This window comes from Raphanus sativus, chromosome 6 (assembly GCF_000801105.2).
Source record: "Raphanus sativus cultivar WK10039 chromosome 6, ASM80110v3, whole genome shotgun sequence".
Classification (NCBI taxonomy): Eukaryota; Viridiplantae; Streptophyta; class Magnoliopsida; order Brassicales; family Brassicaceae; genus Raphanus; species Raphanus sativus.
Window position 1 is genome coordinate 28,635,284 of NC_079516.1, and position 23,498 is coordinate 28,658,781.

At 37.3% G+C, this 23,498-nt stretch overlaps 1 protein-coding gene across 1 annotated transcript; it reads right to left on the minus strand.

Annotated features, from left to right (window-relative positions):
• Positions 1-21,165: 21,165 nt before the first annotated feature.
• LOC130495703 (uncharacterized) lies at positions 21,166-23,183 on the minus strand. Its single transcript, XM_056987177.1, has 2 exons — positions 22,751-23,183; positions 21,166-21,227 (listed from the first exon to the last, which is right to left on the minus strand). Exons 1-2 carry the CDS (start codon positions 23,181-23,183, stop codon positions 21,166-21,168), a joined length of 495 nt encoding a protein of 164 aa, XP_056843157.1.
• Positions 23,184-23,498: the final 315 nt, after the last annotated feature.

Sequence of the window (23,498 nt, forward strand, 5' to 3'; positions counted from 1 at the left end):
TGAGTAGTCTACTTGTTAGATCTAGGGTTTAAATAGGTTTGTGGGATTAGCCCCAAACTATAGTTGCTAAGTTGTGATACTCATCAAGTGGATTGCACCCTATGCTTGTTCTAGATTAGCTAACTAGAATATAGATCACTAGGATATTTGATTATCTTGAATTATCCATTTGAACTAGTTTCTCTCCTGTTGAGAAGAGCGAAAGCCCTCCTTGAGACCTAGTGTTCATTATCGGCTCACGCCTAGGCATATCTAGAAGCCGTCGATCGTTATTCCGACAGGTGAATCGCTCGCCGAGCGAAAGGTGTATCGGTCGGTATCTTTAAAGGATGTTGATCGACTCTTTTTCTGTGTCAACATAGGACAGTTGAGGCCAGAGATCTAGATTATTTAACCAGTGAGTCATCACTAGAGTTAATTGACTGAGTTCTATAGTATCATGCAAGCAACTTGTTAAAGCATTTATAAAAATTATAATCTCCATTCCAGAATAAAATCCCTAAGTCTAGCACTATTTATTACATTTAAACAACCCATCATATTGTTAGTTAGAGCAACTACCTTACTCATTTTAGGAATTGCTATTTTTATTTCCATCATATAAACCAACTTCACCTAGGATTGATTAGTAGATTTTATTTAATTGGTTCCCTAACTCCTCGTGATTCGATCCCTAAGTACTACAGTTGTACCTCTTATTTGAGAGAGTAAGCTCTACTGGGTAATTTGAGCACTATCAAATTTGGCGCCGTTGCCGGGGAGCTTTGATCGCCATTAGATTTAATCTTATGAATCTTAGGTTTTTCTTTTTACTCCCTTTCTGATTAAATTTTTCTTGTCTTTTCAGGTACATGCCCAGTACCAGAAGCAACAGGGGAAATCAACTATTATTCTCAGAGGATCCTGCACACTTGGAACGCTCAATCCGCAAAGACCTACGCTCCGCATCGATCAACAGAACCGCAGTACCGTCGACTGATACGCACGTTCATCCGTCGACCGACACTCAGACAGCACCGTCAACCGATACCGTTCGCCGATCCACATCGTTCGATACTACTCACCGTACATCGATCGATACTACTCTGCGAAGCATGGTTGCGATTGTTATTCTCACGCAGGGCGAGAATGGAAACCTGTATGACCAAGATAGTCATCTGCGTAATGCAATAGGTCAGAAGCTAGATGCACAGGGAAACATAATCCATGAGCCTGAAGCTGAGGCTACAGGAGAAGCTCAAACACGATCGTTGGCAGACTACAATCGTCCAGACGAGTACTACACCAACAGATCAGCTATTCGACTTCCAGAGATTCAGAAGCCGAACTTCGAGCTCAAGCCTCAGTACTACTCTCTCGTGTCTCATATACCTTATTCTGGGCCATCACACGAGCATCCTATGGACCATCTGGAGAGGTTCGAGGATCTTATCGCTGCTATTCGTATGGATGGAGTCCCTGAGGACTACCTACTTTGCAAGCTCTTCAAATACTCACTAATTGGAGAAGCTTCACACTGGCTCAAGCAGCTACCTACAGGATCACTGACATCCTGGGCCGACATCAAAAACGCCTTCCTGCGTAATTTCTTTTATGAGGCACGCGCTGAAGACTTAAGGAGCAAAATCGTCACTTTCGCGCAAAAGCCTAGTGAGACTTTTAAAGACGCGTGGATCAGATTTAAGTTCTTCCAGCGAGACTGTCCACACCATGGATTCAGTGAAGTGCAGCTGCTAAGCACTTTTTACAGAGGTATCGCCTTGAGGTATCATATGGCTCTTGATACTGCTAGCGAGGGGAACTTCAACACTAGGAATCCAATAGAGGCTGTGAGACTTATTGAGAACCTAGCCAACAGCAGCAGCACCAAGAAAACTGACTCTGACAAGAAGAAATCGGTTGCAGCCATCGGGGAAGACCAGATGAATGAAGTCAGAGCCAAGATAGATGCTTTACATGCATTTCTTGGGCAGCCAGTGTGCTCAGCTGAAGAAGGAGAGGCTAGAGAAGATGATACAGAGGAAGATATGAACTACATTGGAGGTACTGGATTTCAGAGATATGGAAACCAGAGTGGAAACATAAACTTTTTTGGCAGTGGTCAGAAGAGTAACTACAACCAGAGTTCACAGTATCAGAAACCCTTCACCAACACCAGGAACTACGGCAACTCAGCTTACCAGAACCCACCACCACCCACCCAGGAGAGTAAGTTTGATGCCATTATTGATAGAGTTCTAGAACGTCAGCAGAAGCTTACAGTAGACTTCAATGGGAAGATTGACTCGGTCTTCAACAATCTGACCACAAGGATAGACACCATTTGCATTCAAGTTAAGAAACTTGAGACACAGATTGTCTAGACTGAAGACTCTATCAGGAGAATTGGTACTTCTAAGGAAGTAGGGGAAGGAAATAGGAAACACCACGTGAATGCCATTATAGATGATGATTTATGGCAAGTGGTGAAACATGAGAAGCTACAAGAAGGAGACTTCCAAGTGGAAAGTACATTAAGTTTCGGTGGATCACAATGGTGTCGATCGACACCAACTACTCCACATCAATCGACACCAACGATGTCATTTCCGGATACGACTGCAGATTGCAACGCGGTTAGGATATTGACACATGCTGAATTCACAGCTTCGCATCCTCACCCACCCACCCACATCTACGAAGATATCGACCGACGAGACGAGCCACTCATTGATCGACACAAAGATGAGAAATGTATCGATCGACCCTTTTCTCCACCTATCGATCGACACGCACCTCTCACATACTGAGTGCAACTACCATCGATAGACAACAACCGAATCAATGCACTCAGACCCACACCGAAACCACAAGCTAACCCTACAGAGACTACTGGTAACCCTTCAGACACTACACCTACATCAGAGGGAACTGAAGGAAGAAGGTTAAGGAGTGGGAAGGAGAAGATTCCTAAGAACCTTAAGAGGGAAGCTAATGAAAAGGAGATTGATGGTTTCATTAAGAGAGTTATCAGAATCCCACAAAAGAAACCTTTTGAGGAGGTTTGCTTACATCAATACACAAATGGTTAAGCAAGAGGATCGATCTTCTACAGAAAGAGCTAGCATCAATTCGCAAGAAAGATCAGGATCAGAATGCTACTTTTCCATCGATAGACACACAGTCCTCACCGTCGATCGACACAAGGTTCACAGTACTGGAAGATAGGATGAAAGCATACGAGAAGAAGCATGACAATTTCAGTTCATCTATCCTGCGATACCAGGATACACTGTCACAGCAGCTAAACGAGCTACAACAAGACATGAGCATAGTTCAAGATCATCTTGGTCTTCGTGACAGAAACGCGACATCGATCGACATGCCTAGACCAATATCGATCGACATCGAGCCACCAGCGAAGAGAGCATGCACTACAGCAGAAATCGATGAGATCAAACATGAGCTGTACGAAGCTATGGATGCTATGGAGAGGAGACTCAACGGGACCTGTGATAACATTGATGACACTGTCAATGAACGAGTGAACAGCCTATGCAGAACTACTCGCCAAATGAAGGGCGATATACGTGCTCTGCAGTACCAAGGACAGCACTCACAATCGATCGACACAGGTGAAACTGAGTCGACCGACAGAACTCTCAGCGAAACAACCGACGCGCATCTAGTAGCATCGATCGACACCGAGTCCTTAGCAGACCGAGATCAGTTAATTCATAACAAGATTGATGCATTACAGAATGAGCTGAGGGAGTTGTCCGTATACACCTACCAGACCATCGACAGGAAGGTTGGCAACATCGAGTACATTGAGAATTCTGTGAGGAAGCTTCAAGATACAGTCCTCAAGATAGATAAGAAACAGCTACGATCAGATAATGCCACAAGAAGGTTCGCTGCCACATGGTTCAACAGTAGGCAACACAAGATTGATGATTGCTATCCAGTAATCAGCAGTTTCTGCACCCCCTGAGTCACACACCTACCACAGTCAAGCTAAATGACTATAACAAAGCGCTGAGTGGGAGGCAACCCACTATTAGATTTTCTTTTATTTTCCTTTATTTTATTACTTTTCATTTTTGCATTTATTTTTTCGGATTTATTTTGCAGTTTTTATAAGATCCGAGTAGAATGATGATTCCGTCGACCGGCACGTACCATTCATATCGCTCGACACAACACGACCATTACTAACGATCGACGTACACCACTACGAATCGATCGACATCTTGTCGATCAGGTTTAATCGTTCTAACTTGTTATATTTATTTATTATGATTTATTTTATTTACCTCAGTCCGGCTGTGTTACACTGGGACAGTGTAATTTAAGTCTGGGGGGAGTTTACTAATATGTGTTTTTATTTTGGTTTTTATTTAAAATGTTTTTCAAAATTATTTTTCATATAAGTATTAAATAGAAACATTGATATAGATTTATATTTAATTGTCTGACCACTCTTTAGCACCATTCTAGATTACTGATTGCAGATAGTACTAAAGATGCTAAAGTGGATCAACCTGTCATCTATATACACTAGCTAAGATTGTTTGAAGGAACCAAAGCTGACCTCCAACACTAATACTGACTTATTTGCTTGTCTTGGGGCTTGGAAATCACTGGATCGGAATCCTCTTACAAGTCTGGAAGGTAAAAAGTCTGTGTGTTTCTGGTTCCCTTCCATCTCTCTCTTCGGCGTCTCAAAGATCTAAGTTTATGTTATAAAAGATTGAAATGATTTCTTGAGAGGCAGAGGGGTAGGAGTGTCTCCTGCGACCCCAGTATTCTAAATCTCAAGGATGATCACACATTGTGGAAACGAGGGATAGGTAAATTACCAAAGACCCCATTATTCACTACACTTTGTCAGAAATGTTGAGTTACAATGCAAATGTCAATGAGATAGACTAGATGATCTTTGTGGCATCGAAACCTGTTGAAATTGAAACTAATAAGAAATTCAGAGAAGAGAGATGAGGGGAGAAAGGGATCAGAGAAGACTACATGTGTGTTCAGATACTTGTTTGAGTTGAATCCATGTGTCCTTTGATCGATACTCCCAAGGTAAAGCCTGCACTTTTATTTTATGTTAAGAAATGAGGTTAGTAGAGGGGAATGTGAGATGAGATTTGCTAAGTTGTTGACTAGATGAGTTTGGTTGCTAAGCTAGGATAAGGCATAATGAACTTATGTGATTAGGATGTTTAGATATGAATTGCAAACCCATAGAGTGATGACTTCAATATTTTGAATCTTTGAGTTCCTACTGTTTTCAAACATTTTCCAAAGACTACTGTTTTTACTTGAGGACAAGCAAAGGAGTAAGTCTGGGGGAGTTGAAATACCATGGATTTTACCCGTTTTTAACCATGGTATACTAGTATTTTATTATATATTTAATCTGTTTTCTAGCCTGTTAGGTATGCTTTCAAGTTCATGAGCATTTCGTGAGAAAGTGATGTTTTGGAGCATTTTGGAGAACAAGAGATGATACACCCGAGTTGACCATTCAAGACCAAGTCGGAAGTCAACATTACGATAAGAATCGATCGATACTCATCCAGAGTTGTCGATCGATGTAGATGAGAAGATCCGCGTACTAGAAGATTATAATCGATCGATACACATCCAGTGTTGTCGATCGATATCGAGGACGAAATGGTTTAGCCGACTACTTCACCAAGACTTCACCAAATTACGAGATTGCCCCTGACGAGTTTTAACCTAATGGAAATGCTTAAATATTCCTGCTAAGTGTTTTTGACGGCAACTTCGAGAGAAGCAAGCTTTACACAAGTCTTGAGAGGCAAAGCAGAGAGTGTGAGAGAGAGACTAGAGTTTTATTTGTTTTGAGAGATTGGAGAGATTTCTCATCTCCTTTTGTATTTCTACTTCATTCTATCTATGCAGTTCTTTCATTTATCCATTGTCATGAATTGCTTAGCTATGTCAGAGTAGTCTACTTGTTAGATCTAGGGTTTAAATAGGTTTGTGGGATTAGCCCCAAACTATAATTGCTAAGTTGTGATACTCATCAAGTGGATTGCACCCTATGCTTGTTCTAGATTAGCTAACTAGAATATAGATCACTAGCATCTTTGATTATCTTGAATTATCCATTTGAACTAGTTTGTCTCCTGTTGAGAAGAGCGAGAGCCCTCCTTGAGACCTAGTGTTCATTATCGGCTCGCGCCTAGGCATATCTAGAAGCCGTCGATCGATATCCCGACAGGTGAATCGATCGCCGAGCGAAAGGTGTATCGGTCGATATCTCTAAAGGATGTCGATCGACTCTTTTATGTGTCAGCATACGACAGTTGAGGCCAGAGATCTAGATTATTTAACCAGTGAGACATCACTAGAGTTAAGCGACTGAGTTCTATAGTATCATGCAAGCAACTTGTTAAAGCATTTATAGAAATTATAATCTCCATTCATGAATAAAAGCCCTAAGTCTAGCACTCTTTATCACATTTAAACAACCCATCATATTGTTAGTTAGAGCAACTACCTTGCTCATTTTAAGAATTGCTATTTTTATTTCCATCATATAAACCAACTTCACCTAGGATTGATTAGTAGATTTTATTTAATTGGTTCTCTAGCTCCTCGTGATTCGATCCCTAAGTACTACAGCTGTACCTCTTATTTGAGAGAATAAGCTCTACTGGGTAATTTGAGCACTATCAGTTTTAGACTTATTTATGTTTTTATGCTTTTGAACTATTTCGTATGTTTAATTTTCTTTGTGTTTGGACTGACAACAGAGCTAACTTGAGAGCCAAGCTAGACGAGTGTGTTACGTTCTAATACACTATCACTTGGTTGATATTTCTGGTATAGCTTCTTCGATTTGGGCAATAAAATCGCTGTTTTAAAACAAAATGATCATTAAAGTGTATATATGTGTGGTAAATTTTAACAGCAAAAATAATTTTAGTTACCTTTCAAATAATTCAATCTCCTCGCAGTTAAGGAGTATATATGTGTGGGCACTATGAACGTCTTCTGAACTCGAACACCTAACTTCTTTCAGTTTTCCACCTAGACGTCCAATCTGACAGAATAATCTGGAACATCTTCAACAACATATGTCGGCATAACACCACCATCATCATATCTGCTCGTAGCCCTTTTCCGTGTCTGGACTTGTGACCCAAAGTAGTAGGACGTAAAGTGAGATGTTTCCTCATTCAAACTCCCAGCAACTATTGAACCTTCCACCCTTTCAAACAGGTCCACGAAGCAGTTCCTCATACGGAAGGTGGATAACCGGATGTTCCATGACGTCAAAAAAGGGCGGAGGAAAAATTTTCTCCAAATTGCACATCAATATCTGGATATTCGCATCAAGTTTTTTGATGACATCTACAGTTAAGGTGCGTGCGCTAAGATCTCTGAAAAAATCTCTGATGCCTACAAATAATTTACAATTATAAGTTTTTTTCCAACAAGAATAAATATAAACTTTAATTATTTGTTAAGTGCAAGTGCTTCCTGAACATTTTTTGGAAGCAACTCCGGAAATGCAAATGGTAGAAGTTGTTGCATAAAAACATGACAGTCATGACTCTTCATCCCTGAAAACTTTTGTCCCTGATGATCAACACATCTTGATAGATTTGAAACATATCCATCAGAAAACTTCACATCTGATGCCACCCATTTGAACAACGCCGCTTTTTCTTCTGCTGACAATCTAAAAATGGGAACTGGAATTCTCCCATCGTTTCTAATATACAGCTCAATCCGAGAACATAATGCAGGCAAATCCAATCCTGAGTTCTTGTTATCTTTTGTATTCTCGGGGACGTTCAACAATGTTTTGATGATGTTGTCAAAGTAGTTCTTCTCTATATGCATCACGTCAAGATTGTGGCGCAGAAGTAGATCTTTCCAATATGGAAGTTCCCAAAATATACTTTTCTTGTGTCAATTATGCTGAGTCATGTAACCATCAGGCATATTTGGAGGAGTATGCCAATTATCGCCTTTGCTGACTGTGTTTAGTCTACCATAGTAATCAATATCCTTCTCGATTTCCTCTCCAGATAAATATGGTGGAGCTGTGTCCCGTACAACCCTTTTTTATGGAAACAATTTCTTGTTCCTTCGGTACGGATGGTTAATGGGAAGAAATCTCCGATGACAATCAAACCAGGACGTCTTCCTACCATTCTTCAACTGAAATGTGTCTGTGCTTCCCATACAATATGGACAAGATAGCCTCCCATGCGTCGTCCAACCCTACAACATCCCATATGCAGGAAAGTCACTAATAGTCCACAATAGAACTGCTCGCATTGTAAAGTTTGTTCTCGTTGAACAATCATATGTCTGCACGTCTGTTGACCACAGTTTCTTCGAGTCTTCTATCAAAGGTTGTAGAAAAACATCAAGGGACCTCTTAGGATGTTTTGGCCCAGGTATCAATATACTCATGAAAAGCAATTATTTTTCCATACACATCTCTGGTGGAAGGTTGTATGGCGTCAAGAAGACTGGCCAAAGCGAGTATTGTCTTACAGACATTCCAAATGGACTAAATTCATCTGTGCAGAGCCCAAGACAAACGTTGCGGGGGTTGCTTGCCAAATCAGGGTACACTGAATTCAAGTGTTTCCACGCTTTTGCATCAGAAGGATGATTGATCTCTCCTTCCTTCTGATCATTTTCTGCATGCCATCTTGTCGATGCTGCCGTCTTCGCAGGTTGATATAATCTCTCCAGTCTATCCTTAATAGGTAAGTACCACATCTGCTGGTACAGCACCCTATTCCGCACACGTCCTTGCGGTTTATATCGTGGCTTCTTGAAAAATTTACACTCTAACAATTCTGCATCTTTTCCCCAGTATATTATACATTTGTCTATACACACATCAATCATCTCCGAAGGTAAGCCAAGACTATGAACAAGTTTCTGAATCTCATAATAAGAATCATCACACAAATTCTCTTCAGACAAATACTATTTAAACAACTCAGCCCATGCATTTATACAAACTCCAGGCAAGTTATGATCAGTTTTTTGATATTCATCATCCTAGCTGCCAATAATAATTTAGAAAGACCTTCTCTACTACCTTCATAAATTGGCTCATTAGCTGCTGCTAGCATTTCATAAAATCTTTTTGCATCCATGTTAGGCCCTTCTACATATTTGACCTCCTATATTATTGATGTTGTTTCATGAAATGCATCGGTAACCATTTCATGCATTCTATCATGATCTACCATATGATCTTTTGGAATGACACTTTCAGAAGCCAAGTGTGGTTCATCTCTGTTACGAACATTTTCGACCTGATTACTACTACTAGCTTCATTCCTATTATCACCCTCTCCTTGGTTAAACCAAATATAGTAATGTGGAGTAAATCCTCTACTTACTATATGTTTCCAAACGGTTTCACTAGCAGCAAGCTTCGTATTGTTGCATTTACAACAGGGACATAACATTTCAACCGTTTTCTTTGTGAGAGGCGTCTGTCCGGCCTGGTACATGAATATCTCTGCTCCGTTGAGAAATACGTCTGTTACTCTTCTCCTTGAATCTTTATGCGCATACATCCAACTCCGAAGCTCATATATATTTCCAGACATTTTTTTACTCTTTTCGTTTTTTTTCTCTTTTCATTTTTTTGTGTATCTTAAGAATGAGGGAGAAGTTCATATTTATAGAGAAATTTCGATTTTGGTAGGTAACAATGTTACAACGAATTTACGTTTAATCATATCTTAACTACCAAAGTGCAACTATATTTTTCGTTAATTAGTCGTCAATCAGATGCTAAATTTGGATGTAAATAAGTTGTAATATTACGACTACATTTTGACTAATAGAAACCTTAGTCGTACATTAGATGTAATATTACGACTAGGTTACGACTAAATATATTAGTTGCAAAATTACGACTAGGTTACGACTAATTGTGTAAGTTGGTCGTAAACTCGACCTTAATTTATGACTACACATGTGTAGTCATAAACTATGGTCGCTAATCACATGTTTTTTTGTAGTGTTTATTTTCACTTCACAATGGAGTGTCAAATTTGTTTTAAAATTTAGTTATAGCAACCGAAAATTTCTTATTATTTGCTTTAACACTAGTAAGAACACAAGAACAATGTTTTAATTTCAATTGACAATATGGAGTCACAACTCCGACCACTTAGAAGTACAAAGTAAAAAAATAAGGGAAAAGTGGGTTTGTCCGCAAAGATAAGAACATAAAACAACTAGTTTATTATTTGGGGAAAAAGATAGAAACTCTCCTCCTCATCAACATCCACGTCATCCACCACCACCCCCTCCTCCTCCTCCTCCACCGCCGCCACCACCACCCCCTCCTCCTCCTCCTCCACCGCCGCCACCACCACCCCCTCCTCCTCCACCACCACCACCACCACCTCCTCCTCTTGCTGCCATTGATAGTGTATACTAATGAACCTTTTGTATATTTTGAATATTTTGAGTGTGAGAAATGAAAGAAACTAAACCTTCTTCTTATATAGACTTTTCATTAGAAAGGTTTCACTTTAAAACTTTGGTCAATGCCAATGATACCAAAGGGTTAGCGTGTATTATTTCTATTAAATGCTTACATCACATGAATGAAACCTTATCGCTTGTCAATGGGGAAACTAATCTCAATTTTTTTTGTCAACTTGAATTAAAATAGAATAACTGACTTAACTCGCCCAACAAAATACAAAGGATTGCAAATCCAAAGGCTTTACTCAATTACCAACCAAAGGTAAAAAATAAACAAGTTTTATGTTGTTCATCGGGATAAAATACAAACCAAAAAAAAAGACAGTTACAAATTATGACCCAACTTGTGGTTTTTTTCTTTTTAATAAATGACTTTAGTAAATGACTTTAAATATATTTTTAAAATCATGCATATTTATTTAAATCCACTACCAGCCTGGCCAATCTTGATTTGGCTTAATGCCAGACTTTGTTAGTCTTTGGGTTATTTGGTTTTTCTCCTATATCTCATAGTGTATAACCTCCTTAATTTTATTTTTGCTTAGATTCTGGTTTTCCAAATAGTAGAAGGTGTAATAAGCACATCTCCTTCTTTAAATCCAAATCAAACTTAGTCCACGGAAAAAAGAATCCATTCAAAAAAAATCAAGTCAGCTAAGTGGGTCCATTTGAAGACGCATAATCAACAAATTTCAGAAGTCAAACACGAAAAATCGATCTCCGAACTGTTCATTTGACACTACATATAACATGTCGCCTGAATAGAGCAGTTAGTAATGATGACCTACTAAATCTGTCATGTGAACAAACTCTAACTTGGAAGCAGAAGCAGGTGAAAGGATTGCCTACTATAGGACATGGGTACGGACACCTGCTCCCGAGTTACAGTAAGAAGATCCATCCACTACAAATACGGAGGCAACTCCCCAGCAAAGACACACACAGAGATCGGGGGAGAAAAAGATTACCGACAGATTTACTTTGAGAGAGAAATAGTCATAAATCGAGCTTAGTATTCCTTTAACATCGTCATTGATTGTTAATCCTGATATTTGGACAATAATTTATCGTCTGAGACCAATATATTGCCGAAATTTTTCCTTTCTTATACTTTCAATCTCCAATCTCAACCATTCTCCTTACTAATTGTATTCCTATCTTCAACCTTAAACATCAATAAAAACTAAATATCGTAGGTTCTGGTTGTGAAGTGCATATGAATATGTCTCGCATTATCTACACAATTCAAAATGACTTTACAGGTCAGGCCTATGCCTCGCTCGGATCGGTCACATAGCAAGGAGTTTTCTCCTCATTATATTACCGACCGAGGTCCATAGTTTGGACTGGGTCGGCATTGCCTTATGACGGGTCCATGCCTAAATCTTCCTCATGAAAATGGGCTAAGTTTAGGCTAGTACCTAGATAATCCTCTCGAGAAAGATCAATATCGAATTATCAAGATATGTCGACTTATGGGTACCAGCGTAAACACAATCACGGGCTTTGTTGAGCTTAGGTCGGCATCAGAGAGCACTCTCAGCCGACCTTCTTCATTAGATTTGACCAGTGCTTCTTCAATTCTGGATTCCATGGCTCCCTCTTCCAAATCACGATAGGTGATTTGGTAATTTACTTCTCTTTGGAGATGATCCACCTCGGCTTATAATTCGGAATTCTCCTTGCAAAAAGGACGACATTATCCCCAAGATTCTTGATTTTCTTAAAGGTCAGCTCTAGGCCGGCTATATGTATTAAGAATGACCTCACTTATTAAGAATGTTCGAATATAAAAAGTTTATAAGTTACTTTCCATCAAATCATATTAAAACTAGGGAAATTAGGAGAAATGAGATGGTATAGGATAACTTGAATATTAAAAAAAATTATTGACTAATTAATAAAGTTACATAATCAATCATTTTCCATCGAAAATCGTTTTCCCATTACGAATATTTCTATATATCAAATGAAGAAACTGACTAGTAATTTCCATCGATATAAATTTAGTCTCAATTGATATGGTCAATCTTCCAACAATAATAATACAAAAATATGCACAAAGAAAGTATTTTCCGAGGCTAAGAAGTACTATCTATACTATTATTTATGAAATGATTTTGCTTATGTGTTAGTGTTTCCATATTTTTAGGTTATTTTTATTTTTTTGTCATGGTTTATTGCTTATTTGTCAATTATCCATAATTTTAGGTAATTTGCTTATTTGTTATATTTTTAATAACTTTAGTTTTGATTCTCCATAGTTTTAGGTTATTATTTGTCATTGTTACTTTCGTATTTGTAATATTCATAATTTTAGGTAACTTAATTATTTTTTGTATTTTTAATAATTTTAGTTTTGATTATTTTTTCATATTCTCCACAATTTAGATTTTATTTTTCATATTCTTAATAATTTTATTTTTCATTTTCCACAATTTACATTAATTCATTAGTTTAACTAATATTTAAATTTAAATTTTTATTTTAATATAAATATTTTATCATGATTTCTAAGATAATTTTAAACAGGTGTTAACTAATTCTACCGACATATATATACAATTATTTTTAAAAAGTATTTTAATCGATATGCTTATCGTTATATTTAAGAAATTTAATTAAAAAATAGATTTTAACAAAAAAAGTTAACAAATTATACTGATAATATGATAATCATGTTTATTCATTATTACAATATTTAATTTAAAACTATTGGTAAAGCATAACTGAAACTATATGTAACAAATATAAATTTTATATTTATGTTGCATATTTATATATTTTGAATATTAAACAATCATAATCTTAATTTGCATTTTTAGGTGAGAAACATCAAATTATTATTATTTTGTAATTTTGTGATTTTTTGTGTTCTGCGTCGTTAAAATCTAAATTATTGAGAATATATATGTATATTGGTTATTGTTATTATGTTGATGTTCTTATAGGTTGTGATTGTTTATAATCTTTTCAATGCCACTTGATTTTTTTCCGTCGAAAAATAAAATAATTTTATAAGATCAAAGGAACATATCTATTACCACATGAATATTGAATTTTATAATTTATAATATTAATTTAAATTTTTATCTAATTTAATAATTTGAATTTTTTAAAGTAAACATTAAAGTAAATTTTACTAGGTATATATTTTTTTTTGTTCCGCACAAGGTACGAGCCATACCTAGTAATAGATATATTTTAAACATACATACATATTCCACATTATCTATATTTTTAAAACTTTATACGTTTCCACAATTTATGTGACTCAGCTTACAACTTATCTATACTTTTTTAGTGAATGACTTTAAAACATATTCTTAAAGTCTTGCACAGAAATTTAAATCTAAATCCTGAGCTTAGCCTGGCCAATAATGATTTGGTTTGGTCAATACTTTATATATATAAACAATGATATAATAATTTAATTTTAAATTTAGTGTTTTTATATGAAATACCAAAAATAAAAGACACAAAAATAGACGCTTTCATTCGAAGCCTAAGAAAAATCAAACTCTATCTTTATCCACTCCCAAGTCAGAAAAAAATGATTCAACTTACAAATCTTATATGTTGTTTTCCGTCAAGTAGTATTAAAATTAAAGAAAATTAAAAAAAATGCTATAAAATAATAGGATCGAGTGACACTTGGAACAGGATCATATAACATGTTCTAATCTTTGACTTACAGACACTACAAGAAAACAGCACTTTGGCGAGGAAAATTAACGAGGAAATATAATCCTCGTAACTTTACGAGGAATTTACGAGGAAATTACAAAGAAAGAAGTAAACCTCGTTATTTCCTCATAAAATAACGAAGACAATATTTCGTCGTAAAACCAACGTAACTTTACGTGGTCTTAACGAGGAAATACACTTTCCTCGTAAAGACCACGTAAAGCTTGCATTATCTTTACGAGGAAAAGAGGAAATACACTTTCCTCGTTAAATCAACGTAAGATTACGTCACCTTTACGAGGAAATGATATACGTGAACTTAACGAGGAATTTTGAAGCACGTTTTTTTTTTGCTACCTACCTGTTCCTCGCAAATTCATCGCAAAACTTCAACTACCAGATTCGAAAATTTTCTATAAGTACAGAAGTTTCAACATCATTTTAAACACACCAATAAGAAAAAAAAAGAAAAACATGAAAGGAAAAAAATGTCAGGCTCCGGGAATGTCTACGAGTTGCGGAGGTGGATGTATATGCATAGAGATGCTAACGGGAGAGTGACGAAAGAATACATTGCGGGACTGAAGACATTTATGCATCAAGCAGATTCCACACCGCTCGCCCTAGAAAGCGGTAAGATGTTCTGTCCATGTCAGAAATGCAACAATTCGAAATTGGCAAATCGTGAAAATGTTTGGAAGCATTTAATAAATAGAGGTTTCACGCCAAATTACTATATCTGGTTTCAACATTGAGAAGGTTATAATAATTATAATCAGAATGAAGCTAGTAGTAGTAATAGCAATTTTCAGGAAGAACCGGTTGCTCATCATTTGCATAATGAACATAGTTACCATCAGGAGGAGCAGATGGTAGATTTTGATAGGGTTCATGATATGGTAACTGATGCATTCGTAGCTAATGATGAAGATGAAGAACCTAACATAGATGCAAAAAAGTTTTATGAAATGTTAAATGCGGCGAATCAACCACTTTACAGTGGTTGTAGAGAAGGTCTCTCTAAATTGTCATTGGCTGCTAGAATGATGAATATTAAAACTGATCACAATCTACCTGAAAGTTGCATGAATGAATGGGCAGACTTGTTTAAAGAGTATTTGCCGGAAGACAATGTGTCTGCTGATTCTTATTATGAGATTCAGAAACTGGTTTATAGTCTTGGGTTGCCTTCGGAGATGATAGATGTTTGCATCGACAACTGCATGATCTACTGGGGAAATGATGAGAAGTTAGAAGAATGTCGATTCTGCAAGAAGCCACGATTCAAGCCGCAAGGACGGGGACGTAATAGGGTACCGTACCAAAGGATGTGGTACCTACCAATTACAGACAGATTGAAAAGATTGTACCAATCAGAGCAGACTGCTGGAAAGATGAGATGGCATGCCGAGCATACTCAGACGGATGGTGAGATGACACATCCATCAGATGCAAGAGCCTGGAAACATTTTAACAAAGTATATCCGGAATTCGCTAGCAATATCCGGAATGTGTATCTCGGATTATGCACAGATGGATTTAGTCCATTCGGAATGTCAGGGAGACAATATTCATTATGGCCAGTCTTTCTTACGCCATACAACCTGCCACCGGAGATGTGCATGCAACGGGAGTTGCTATTCTTGACCATATTAATACCTGGTCCGAAACATCCTAAAAGGTCGCTGGATGTTTTCCTGCAACCACTGATAAAAGAGTTGAAGGATTTGTGGTCAACAGGGGAGAGGACGTATGACTGCTCAACGAAGACGAATTTCACGATGCGAGCGATGCTTTTGTGGACCATAAGTGACTTTCCTGCCTATGGGATGTTGTCGGGATGGACTACACATGGGAGATTAGCTTGTCCATATTGTAATGGAGCGACAGATGCGTTTCAACTGAAGAATGGGAGGAAGACAAGTTGGTTCGATTGTCATCGTAGATTTCTTCCCATTGGCCATCCGTACCGAAGAAACAAGACATTGTTTAGGCACAAAAGGGTTGTGAGAGACACTCCTCCTCCATATTTAACTGGAGAAGAAACTGAAAAGCAACTCGATTACTATGGAGCTTTGGAAACAGTTCCTCGTGGTGGTAATTGGCATGTTCGCAAACATTTGTGCTGCCGCCCGTAACACGGTAGACGAGCACGGTAACGGCCCGATGCAACACTCTACAGGCCAAAAACCCCATGCCGGTGTCCGTTTGCAAATGGTACGTAATTAAATATTTAATTTTTTAATTATTATTTTTAATATAATTAAATATATTTCTAACAATTTTCTTAAATGTTTTTAGGCCAAAGAGTTGGGACGTCTCCCGACTCTTCCGGAACTTTACGAGCGGACCCACAAGAACAAGGCGGGCCAGTTTTTAGATGGCAAGTCCGAGCAAATCTACAACAACATAATTGCTCGGGTTGAGGAGCGCCAGACTCAGCTGACCCAGCAGTCCGCCGACGGATTACCGGTTACCTTATCCACAACTGAAGTGGATAAGATTTACGAGGAGGTAAATTTTTTAACATTATATCTTTTTAATTATTAATTCATTAAATTTACCTTTTAAATTTAACTAACAAATATAATTTTTTTGTTTTTAAGGTTGTCCCTAAGAAAAAGGGACGTACGTTGGGGATCGGTTCCGTCAATGATGTCCCGAGAGCGACATCGTCTTATGCTCAGAGACAGACCAAAGAAGTCACTCAGTTGCGTTCCGAGCTGGGCGCGACCAAAAGCCGTGTGAGTGGACTCGAGGCCTTCATCGACGTTATAGCGTCCACAAATCCGGAATGGGAAGCTTTGTTGAGGAACATGAAACAACAAAATCCCATTCCAGGCGAGTCATCGGGCACACATAATGAGGAGGATGTTACGAGGAGGAGCGAGGAATTCTACGAGGCGATGAACGAGCCTTAGTTTTTTTAGTTTTCTTAGTTTTTTCGGTTTATGTATTATAAAATCCAAAACTTAATTATATATAAAATATTTTGTTGCTTCTGAATTTTATTTAAAATTTATTTATAAACCCAATATTTAAATACTTTTATTTTATTAAATTAATAATTATTATATTTATCAAATAATATTTTTATTAATTCGAAAATTGGCATTCTACGAGTTTTTTACGACGAAAAGATTTCCGAGGAATTTACGAGGAAAGCCTTTCGAGGTTTTTACGAGGAAAATATTTCAAGGACTCTACGTGAAATTCACGAGGAATCTTTTCAAGGAAGTTACATCGAATTTACGAGGATTTATTTTCAAGGATCTTACGTGTAAGTAACGACGCGTGTTCCGCGTGGTTTCTACGAGGAAAGCCCGCGAGTGATTTACGAGGAAAAGCGGCGAGGAACTTACGACGAAATATTAACTTCGTCTTTACGAGGAAAGAGTAGACTCGCTATTGTACGAGGAAATGGCGACGAAAGTTTTGTTACGACGGACGATAAACGACGAAACACTTGTCCTCGTTAATTCCTCGTAAACATCCTTTTACGAGGAATTAACGAGGAAAATGGCCCTCGTTAAATATCTGTTTTCTTGTAGTGAGATATGTATGAGGTTCGGTCCAGAACCTTCTAATAATTTTTTTTTTAAAAAGTAACTTAAATATTAAGAAATTTATTGAATAAAGCACCAACATAGCATTTTACAGGCTTGGCTACAAATTAATTACTATATTTTAAAACAAACATATTCCACACTATATCTTTTTAAAACTTACACATTTCCACGGTTTTTCCATAAATTATGACCCACGTTGTGAATATATATATCTTTAATAAATGACTTTAAACTATATTGTTAAAGTCATGCATCTATCTTATTAAACCTCAAGTACAAAATCATTTTGTTTGGTTACTTGGATAGCATTTTAAATATTCAGTGTGTTTGGAAACATGTATAAAAGTTTTTTAAAAAAATCGTTTCATATATATCTTCACTTTCCAGGCCCGTATTTTTTGTAGTCCATAACATTCTGTTTTGTAGACCATCGAATGTCCATTTCTTCTGTGCCCATATTTACCCAATCCAATTTATCAATTGGTTAGCATTTAATTTCAACCGTTTGAACTGTTTCCTGCGCAAGGAAATTGGGAATATCAATGATTCTTCATAAAAGGATCGATTTTGCATAACAAGTAATAAGATAGATAATACGGATCAAATTATATATATATGTGTTACCTTAATTAGTTACCATTTATTGTGCAAATGAATGCAACATTTATGGTTTTCATAACAAACAGAAAGGAAATTCCTGCGCAAGGAAAATTTTGAAAATCATTTATTCTTCTATAATATTGGTTAGCAAGTAATTCTAAAAATAAATAACAAATTAAATATAGCATACCTTAATTAGTTACCCTTTATTGCGCAACATTACTACAGTATATACAATTCTCTTAAAAACAGAAAAGATATTATATAAATTTGATATCTTCCATAGCAACTGCTACATCTTAACCTAGATTTCTTTACTCATCTATATATACCGAGAAACAATAAGAGATTTCCCATCAAGCTCTCTCAAAGCAAACATGTCAAACGTTAAAAAAATGAGTCTTATTAAGGATCTCAAACCTTACAAAGATGAATGGCGACTCACTGTCAAACTGCTTCATGCTTGGAAACAAAGCACCAGCTACGGAGGAGATACGCTTGAGTGCGTCCTGGTAGACCAAAACGTAAGATAGTGTCATATTACTCTGTATATGTAGCTATCTCGATTGTAGACTAATAATCGATCATATTCTATTTTTTCAGGGTGATAAAATCCAAGCATCATGCAAAAAATCACAGATGAATCGAGTTCAACGTTATCTACCTCTTGGTGAGTGGAAGGTCATTGACACCTTTAAAATAGGACAGGCTGGAGGTCAATATCGACCTACAAAGCAGCAGTACAAGATGACAATCCTTGGAGATACAGTGATAACCCCTTCTGAATTTCAGAATGATAGTCACTTCCTTGATCTTGCTAGCTACGAGGAGATTGGTAATGGAAAGTGTAAACCCAATTTTCTTATTGGTATGTATACAAAACAATTCTTATTTTATCATCTATAAAGTGGTTAACCATTTTAGTTTTTCTGATTTGTAATTTAAACAGATATCATGGGACAAGTTACTGATCTTGGAGCAGTTGCCAATGTTCAAGCTAAAAGGATTGACACCAAGAGAGTTAACTTTTTCATGCGTGATATAAGGTAATTAAAATAATTTTGTTAATATTTATTTTATTAGTATGTTTCCTAAGTTTTTTTCTTTATCTCTGAATGTTCTATCAGTGGAAATGAAATTGCATGCTGCTTATGGGGAAAATATGCTGAGCAGTTTGAAAAACATATTGAATCAGATGCTGGTGAGATTGAAATATGCTTGATAAGGTTTGCAAAAATCGGCAACTACAGAGGTATACACTCAATATTCAGTTTATATCATACACATGGTCTGAACTATTTTTTTTTCCTTATTTACAGAGTTATACATGCGATTTACTTTAACTTAAAAATGTCACATATATTTTGTATCTAAAACACAGGAGAAGTAAAAAATCACCAACGCATTTGATGCTACCATTGTGGTTCTCAATCCAACAATGGAGGAAGCTATTGATTTCAAGGAGAAGTAAGTGTGATTAATGGCATTGTTATGTTATTCTGCATTTTAATCTATCATAATTTAAGTACTAATATTTACTATTTTCCTTGCGCAGGATGATGAATAATCCTCTTCCTCTAGCTCTCTGTGATCAGAGTGATGAGAAAAAGATAATGACAAAGGTGAAAGATGATTGGAATGATGTTCAGATAAGATGTATTTCTGAAATTTTGCGGAGTGTTGAGGTAATGATACAAACTAATACTCATGAAAACACCTCTTCCTATAATAGTTTTAACTTTTTATTTTATACCTTATATAGGCTGAGTCTTGCAAGATCATCTGTTCTATTGAATCCATTGACACGGATTGGGGTGGTTCTATTTTGGATGTAATAGACACAACCGTCGTTTGACTAAGATTGGTAGGAATTCTTCTGGTAGGATAAATAAATCTGTTAAACCACAGTTTTATTGTGACATTTGTCGTGGAACATGTTTAGACATCGCACCCAAGTAAGCATTTTTGATCTGAATTTCTATTATAAAACGATCATATTTGAACTTGGGTTAACTTGGGTTGTGTTAATTGGACAGGTTCAAGATACATTTGTCTGTTAGAGATGACAGTGAGTCGTGCAAGATAATGGTTCTTGACACCATAGCTATGACAATTGTTGGTACATTAGTTTTGTTTATTGTTTTGGTTTGGTTTGGTTTCATGTTGGCTCTGCAAATTTCATGTTTTTTTTAATGAATTTCGCTTTGTTTTTCAATACTTTTCGTTTAAGTCATATTGGATCTTCAATAAAAAATGTCTATTGCTAATAATCATGACAACCAGTTAACCTACAATTATTGTCATATAATAGCCATTCATCGAATTTACTAACCGTTTTTGGTTCCACTTTGTCATCATCTGCGTTGTATAAATTTGTGATCTGTATTGTGGTCTTCGTTATCCAAAACGTTTTAAACCTGCCCAACCAAAAAACACAAGCATTGTTTTGAAACTTTACACAGATCACAAGTTAAAAATAAACATGGAAAGCAAGGATAATATATGTTCCTTAGATCGCTGCAAGATTATTAAGTTTGATTTTTTAGTTTAATTTAAGACAGAGCTATCAGATAAACACACAAAGATGACCACAGTGACCACTGACATCAAGCATATATTGCTGTTTATTGTCAGTGTTATCGAAACTTAAACAATTACTTACACAAACTGTGGGGACATGGCCAACCTTGACTACAACTTCTAACCGAGAGAAATCCTTTCATTGTTATGACTACCAAAGCTGAATTACCAATCACAGAAATTGGAAATCGTGAAGAAACTTCATCATCTTTTCCTCCGAGTCTGGTTTCTATGGAGTGGGGTTTTTATCAACAGAGCTTTTATTGTTAGTTTCTTTGCTTGACGGTGCTCCTGTTGCATGATTTAGACAAGAACTATCAGAATTTTATAAAGAGCACAAAATACCTAGATCGATTGAAAAAAAGATGATCCGCGGTTCAAACCTTGATATGCTGCTGTTTTTCAATAACGATCTGCATTCCTTTTCTCAGATTGATTTGGAATCAGCTCTATCTCGAAGATGACGAGTTATCTTTGGATTCTCGAGGGATTTCTCTACCGTCAGTCTCCAAAAAAAAAAAGCTTTTTAGTTTATTTTAGGAATGGGTTTTAACAATCTTAGATAATTATCAGGCCCAACTCACATTTACTAAACTCATTTGACAAAAAAGAAACTAAACTCAAAATTTAAAATACAGATGATTTTAATTTTTATATAAATAATAACTAAAATGTTAATATTGAAAATATGGAAACATGTCAAATTGCTATGTTAAAAAGTTAAAAAAAATTGTTTTTACCAATTCTTTACTTAACTAATTTTAATATAATTTCTACTCAAATAAATAGATTAAAATCATTATATTACCGTCCAATTGAGTTCTGAAATCATTTTGTTTATAGCAAACCAAAAAAATATATTGATTGGAGAAGACATAAAACAAAGCAAAAGAAACAAAATAAATATTTACAAAAGACATTCTATATGCCTGAAGTTATTATAAATTATTTTTACTAAAATACATACATTCAGTAAGTATAAAGAATAAATTCATAGTCTTAAAGTGAAAATAATATCCGTCCGGGCGGGCGGGTCAAAATCTAGTGTTTATTTAAATCCAAAGCCAGCCTGGCCAATCCTGGCTTTGCTTAACACTAGACTTGGTTTGGTCTACACGTGGGTGATAAGTTTTTTTGTCCTTTATATTTTGATTTTTTATCTTTTGCCCAAATTCTTTTTTTTTTTGCCCAAATACTTTTGCCCAAATTCTTGCTTTCCAACCTATCTATTTCTTACCTTTATATTTTTTATTCAGACAAAACTTAGTTCGACATGTGAGTAAATTATTTGTTTCTTTAATTCCATTTTCTGGTTTTGTGAAAATTTTGTTAGCAACACAAATTTCTTATTATTTGCTTTTATACAAATAAGAACACAAGAACAACTCTTCCAGTACGATGTTTTCAATACGCAAGCCCATCACACAAAGTTTGATTTTCAAGTAACAATATGGAGTCACAACTCCTACACTTAGAATTACAAAGAAAAAAAGAAGGGAAAAGTGGGTTTGTCCTCAAAGATGGAACATAAAACCACTATTTATTATTTGAAATAAAAGGATAGAGACGTAGGCTCTTCCTCCTCCTCCACCATCATCATTATCTTGACCACCACCATCCTCCTCCTCCTCCTCCTCCTCCTCCTCCTCCTCCTCCTCCTCCTCCTCCTCCTCCTCCTCCTCCTCCTCCTCCTCCTCCTCCTCCTCCTCCTCCCTCCTCCTCCTCTTCCTCCTCCTCCTCCTCCTCTTCCTCCTCCTCGTCCTCCTCTTTCTCCGTCTCCTCCTCGTCCTCCTGCTCCCCATCCTGCTCCCCACCCTGGTCCCCATTCTGCTCCCCATCCTCCTCCGCCTCTTCCTCCTCGTCCTCCTCCATCTCCTCCTCTTTCTCCGTCTCCTCCTCGTCCTCCTGCTCCCCACCCTGGTCCCCATCCTGCTCCCCATCCTTCTCCTCCTCCTCTTTCTCCGTCTCCTCCTCGTCCTCCTGCTCCCCATCCTGCTCCCCACCCTGGTCCCCATTCTGCTCCCCATCCTCCTCCTCTTCCTCCTTCTCCTCCTCTTTCTCCGTCTCCTCCTCTTTCTCCGTCTCCTCCTCGTTCTCCTCCCGCCCCTCCTCTTCCCCCTTCTCCTCCTCGTCCTCCTCCATCTCCTCCTCCTTCTCCGTCTCCTCTATCTCCTCCTCCTCCTCTTCCTCCTCGTTCTCCTCCCGCTCCCCACCCTGGTCCCCCTTCTGCTCCCCATCCTCCTCCATCTCCTCCTCTTCCTCCTTCTCCTCCTCGTCCTCCTCCATCTCCTCTTCTTTCTCCGTCTCCTCCTCGTTCTCCTCCCGCCCCTCCTTTTCCCCCTTCTCCTCCTCGTCCTCCTCCATCTCCTCCTCTTTCTCCGTCTCCTCCTTGTTCTCCTCCTCTCCCTCCTCCTCTTCCTCCTTCTCCTCCTCTTCCTCCTTGTCCTCCTCCTACAAATGCTTCTCCTCCTCCTCCTCGTCCTCCTTTTCCTCCTCCTTCTCCACTTCCGTCTTCTCCATCCATTACAACAGTAGAATAACAGTAATCAACTTTTTCACCTG

Bases quoted from the DNA above. Each gene is read 5' to 3' on its own strand.
- LOC130495703 (XM_056987177.1), bottom strand. From the start codon at position 23,183: ATGGAGGAGGATGGGGAGCAGAAGGGGGACCAGGGTGGGGAGCGGGAG. The intron at 21,228-22,750 runs GTGGGGAGCAGG...ATCATGCAACAG, and splicing joins GGAGCAGAATGGGGACCAGG to GAGCACCGTCAAGCAAAGAA.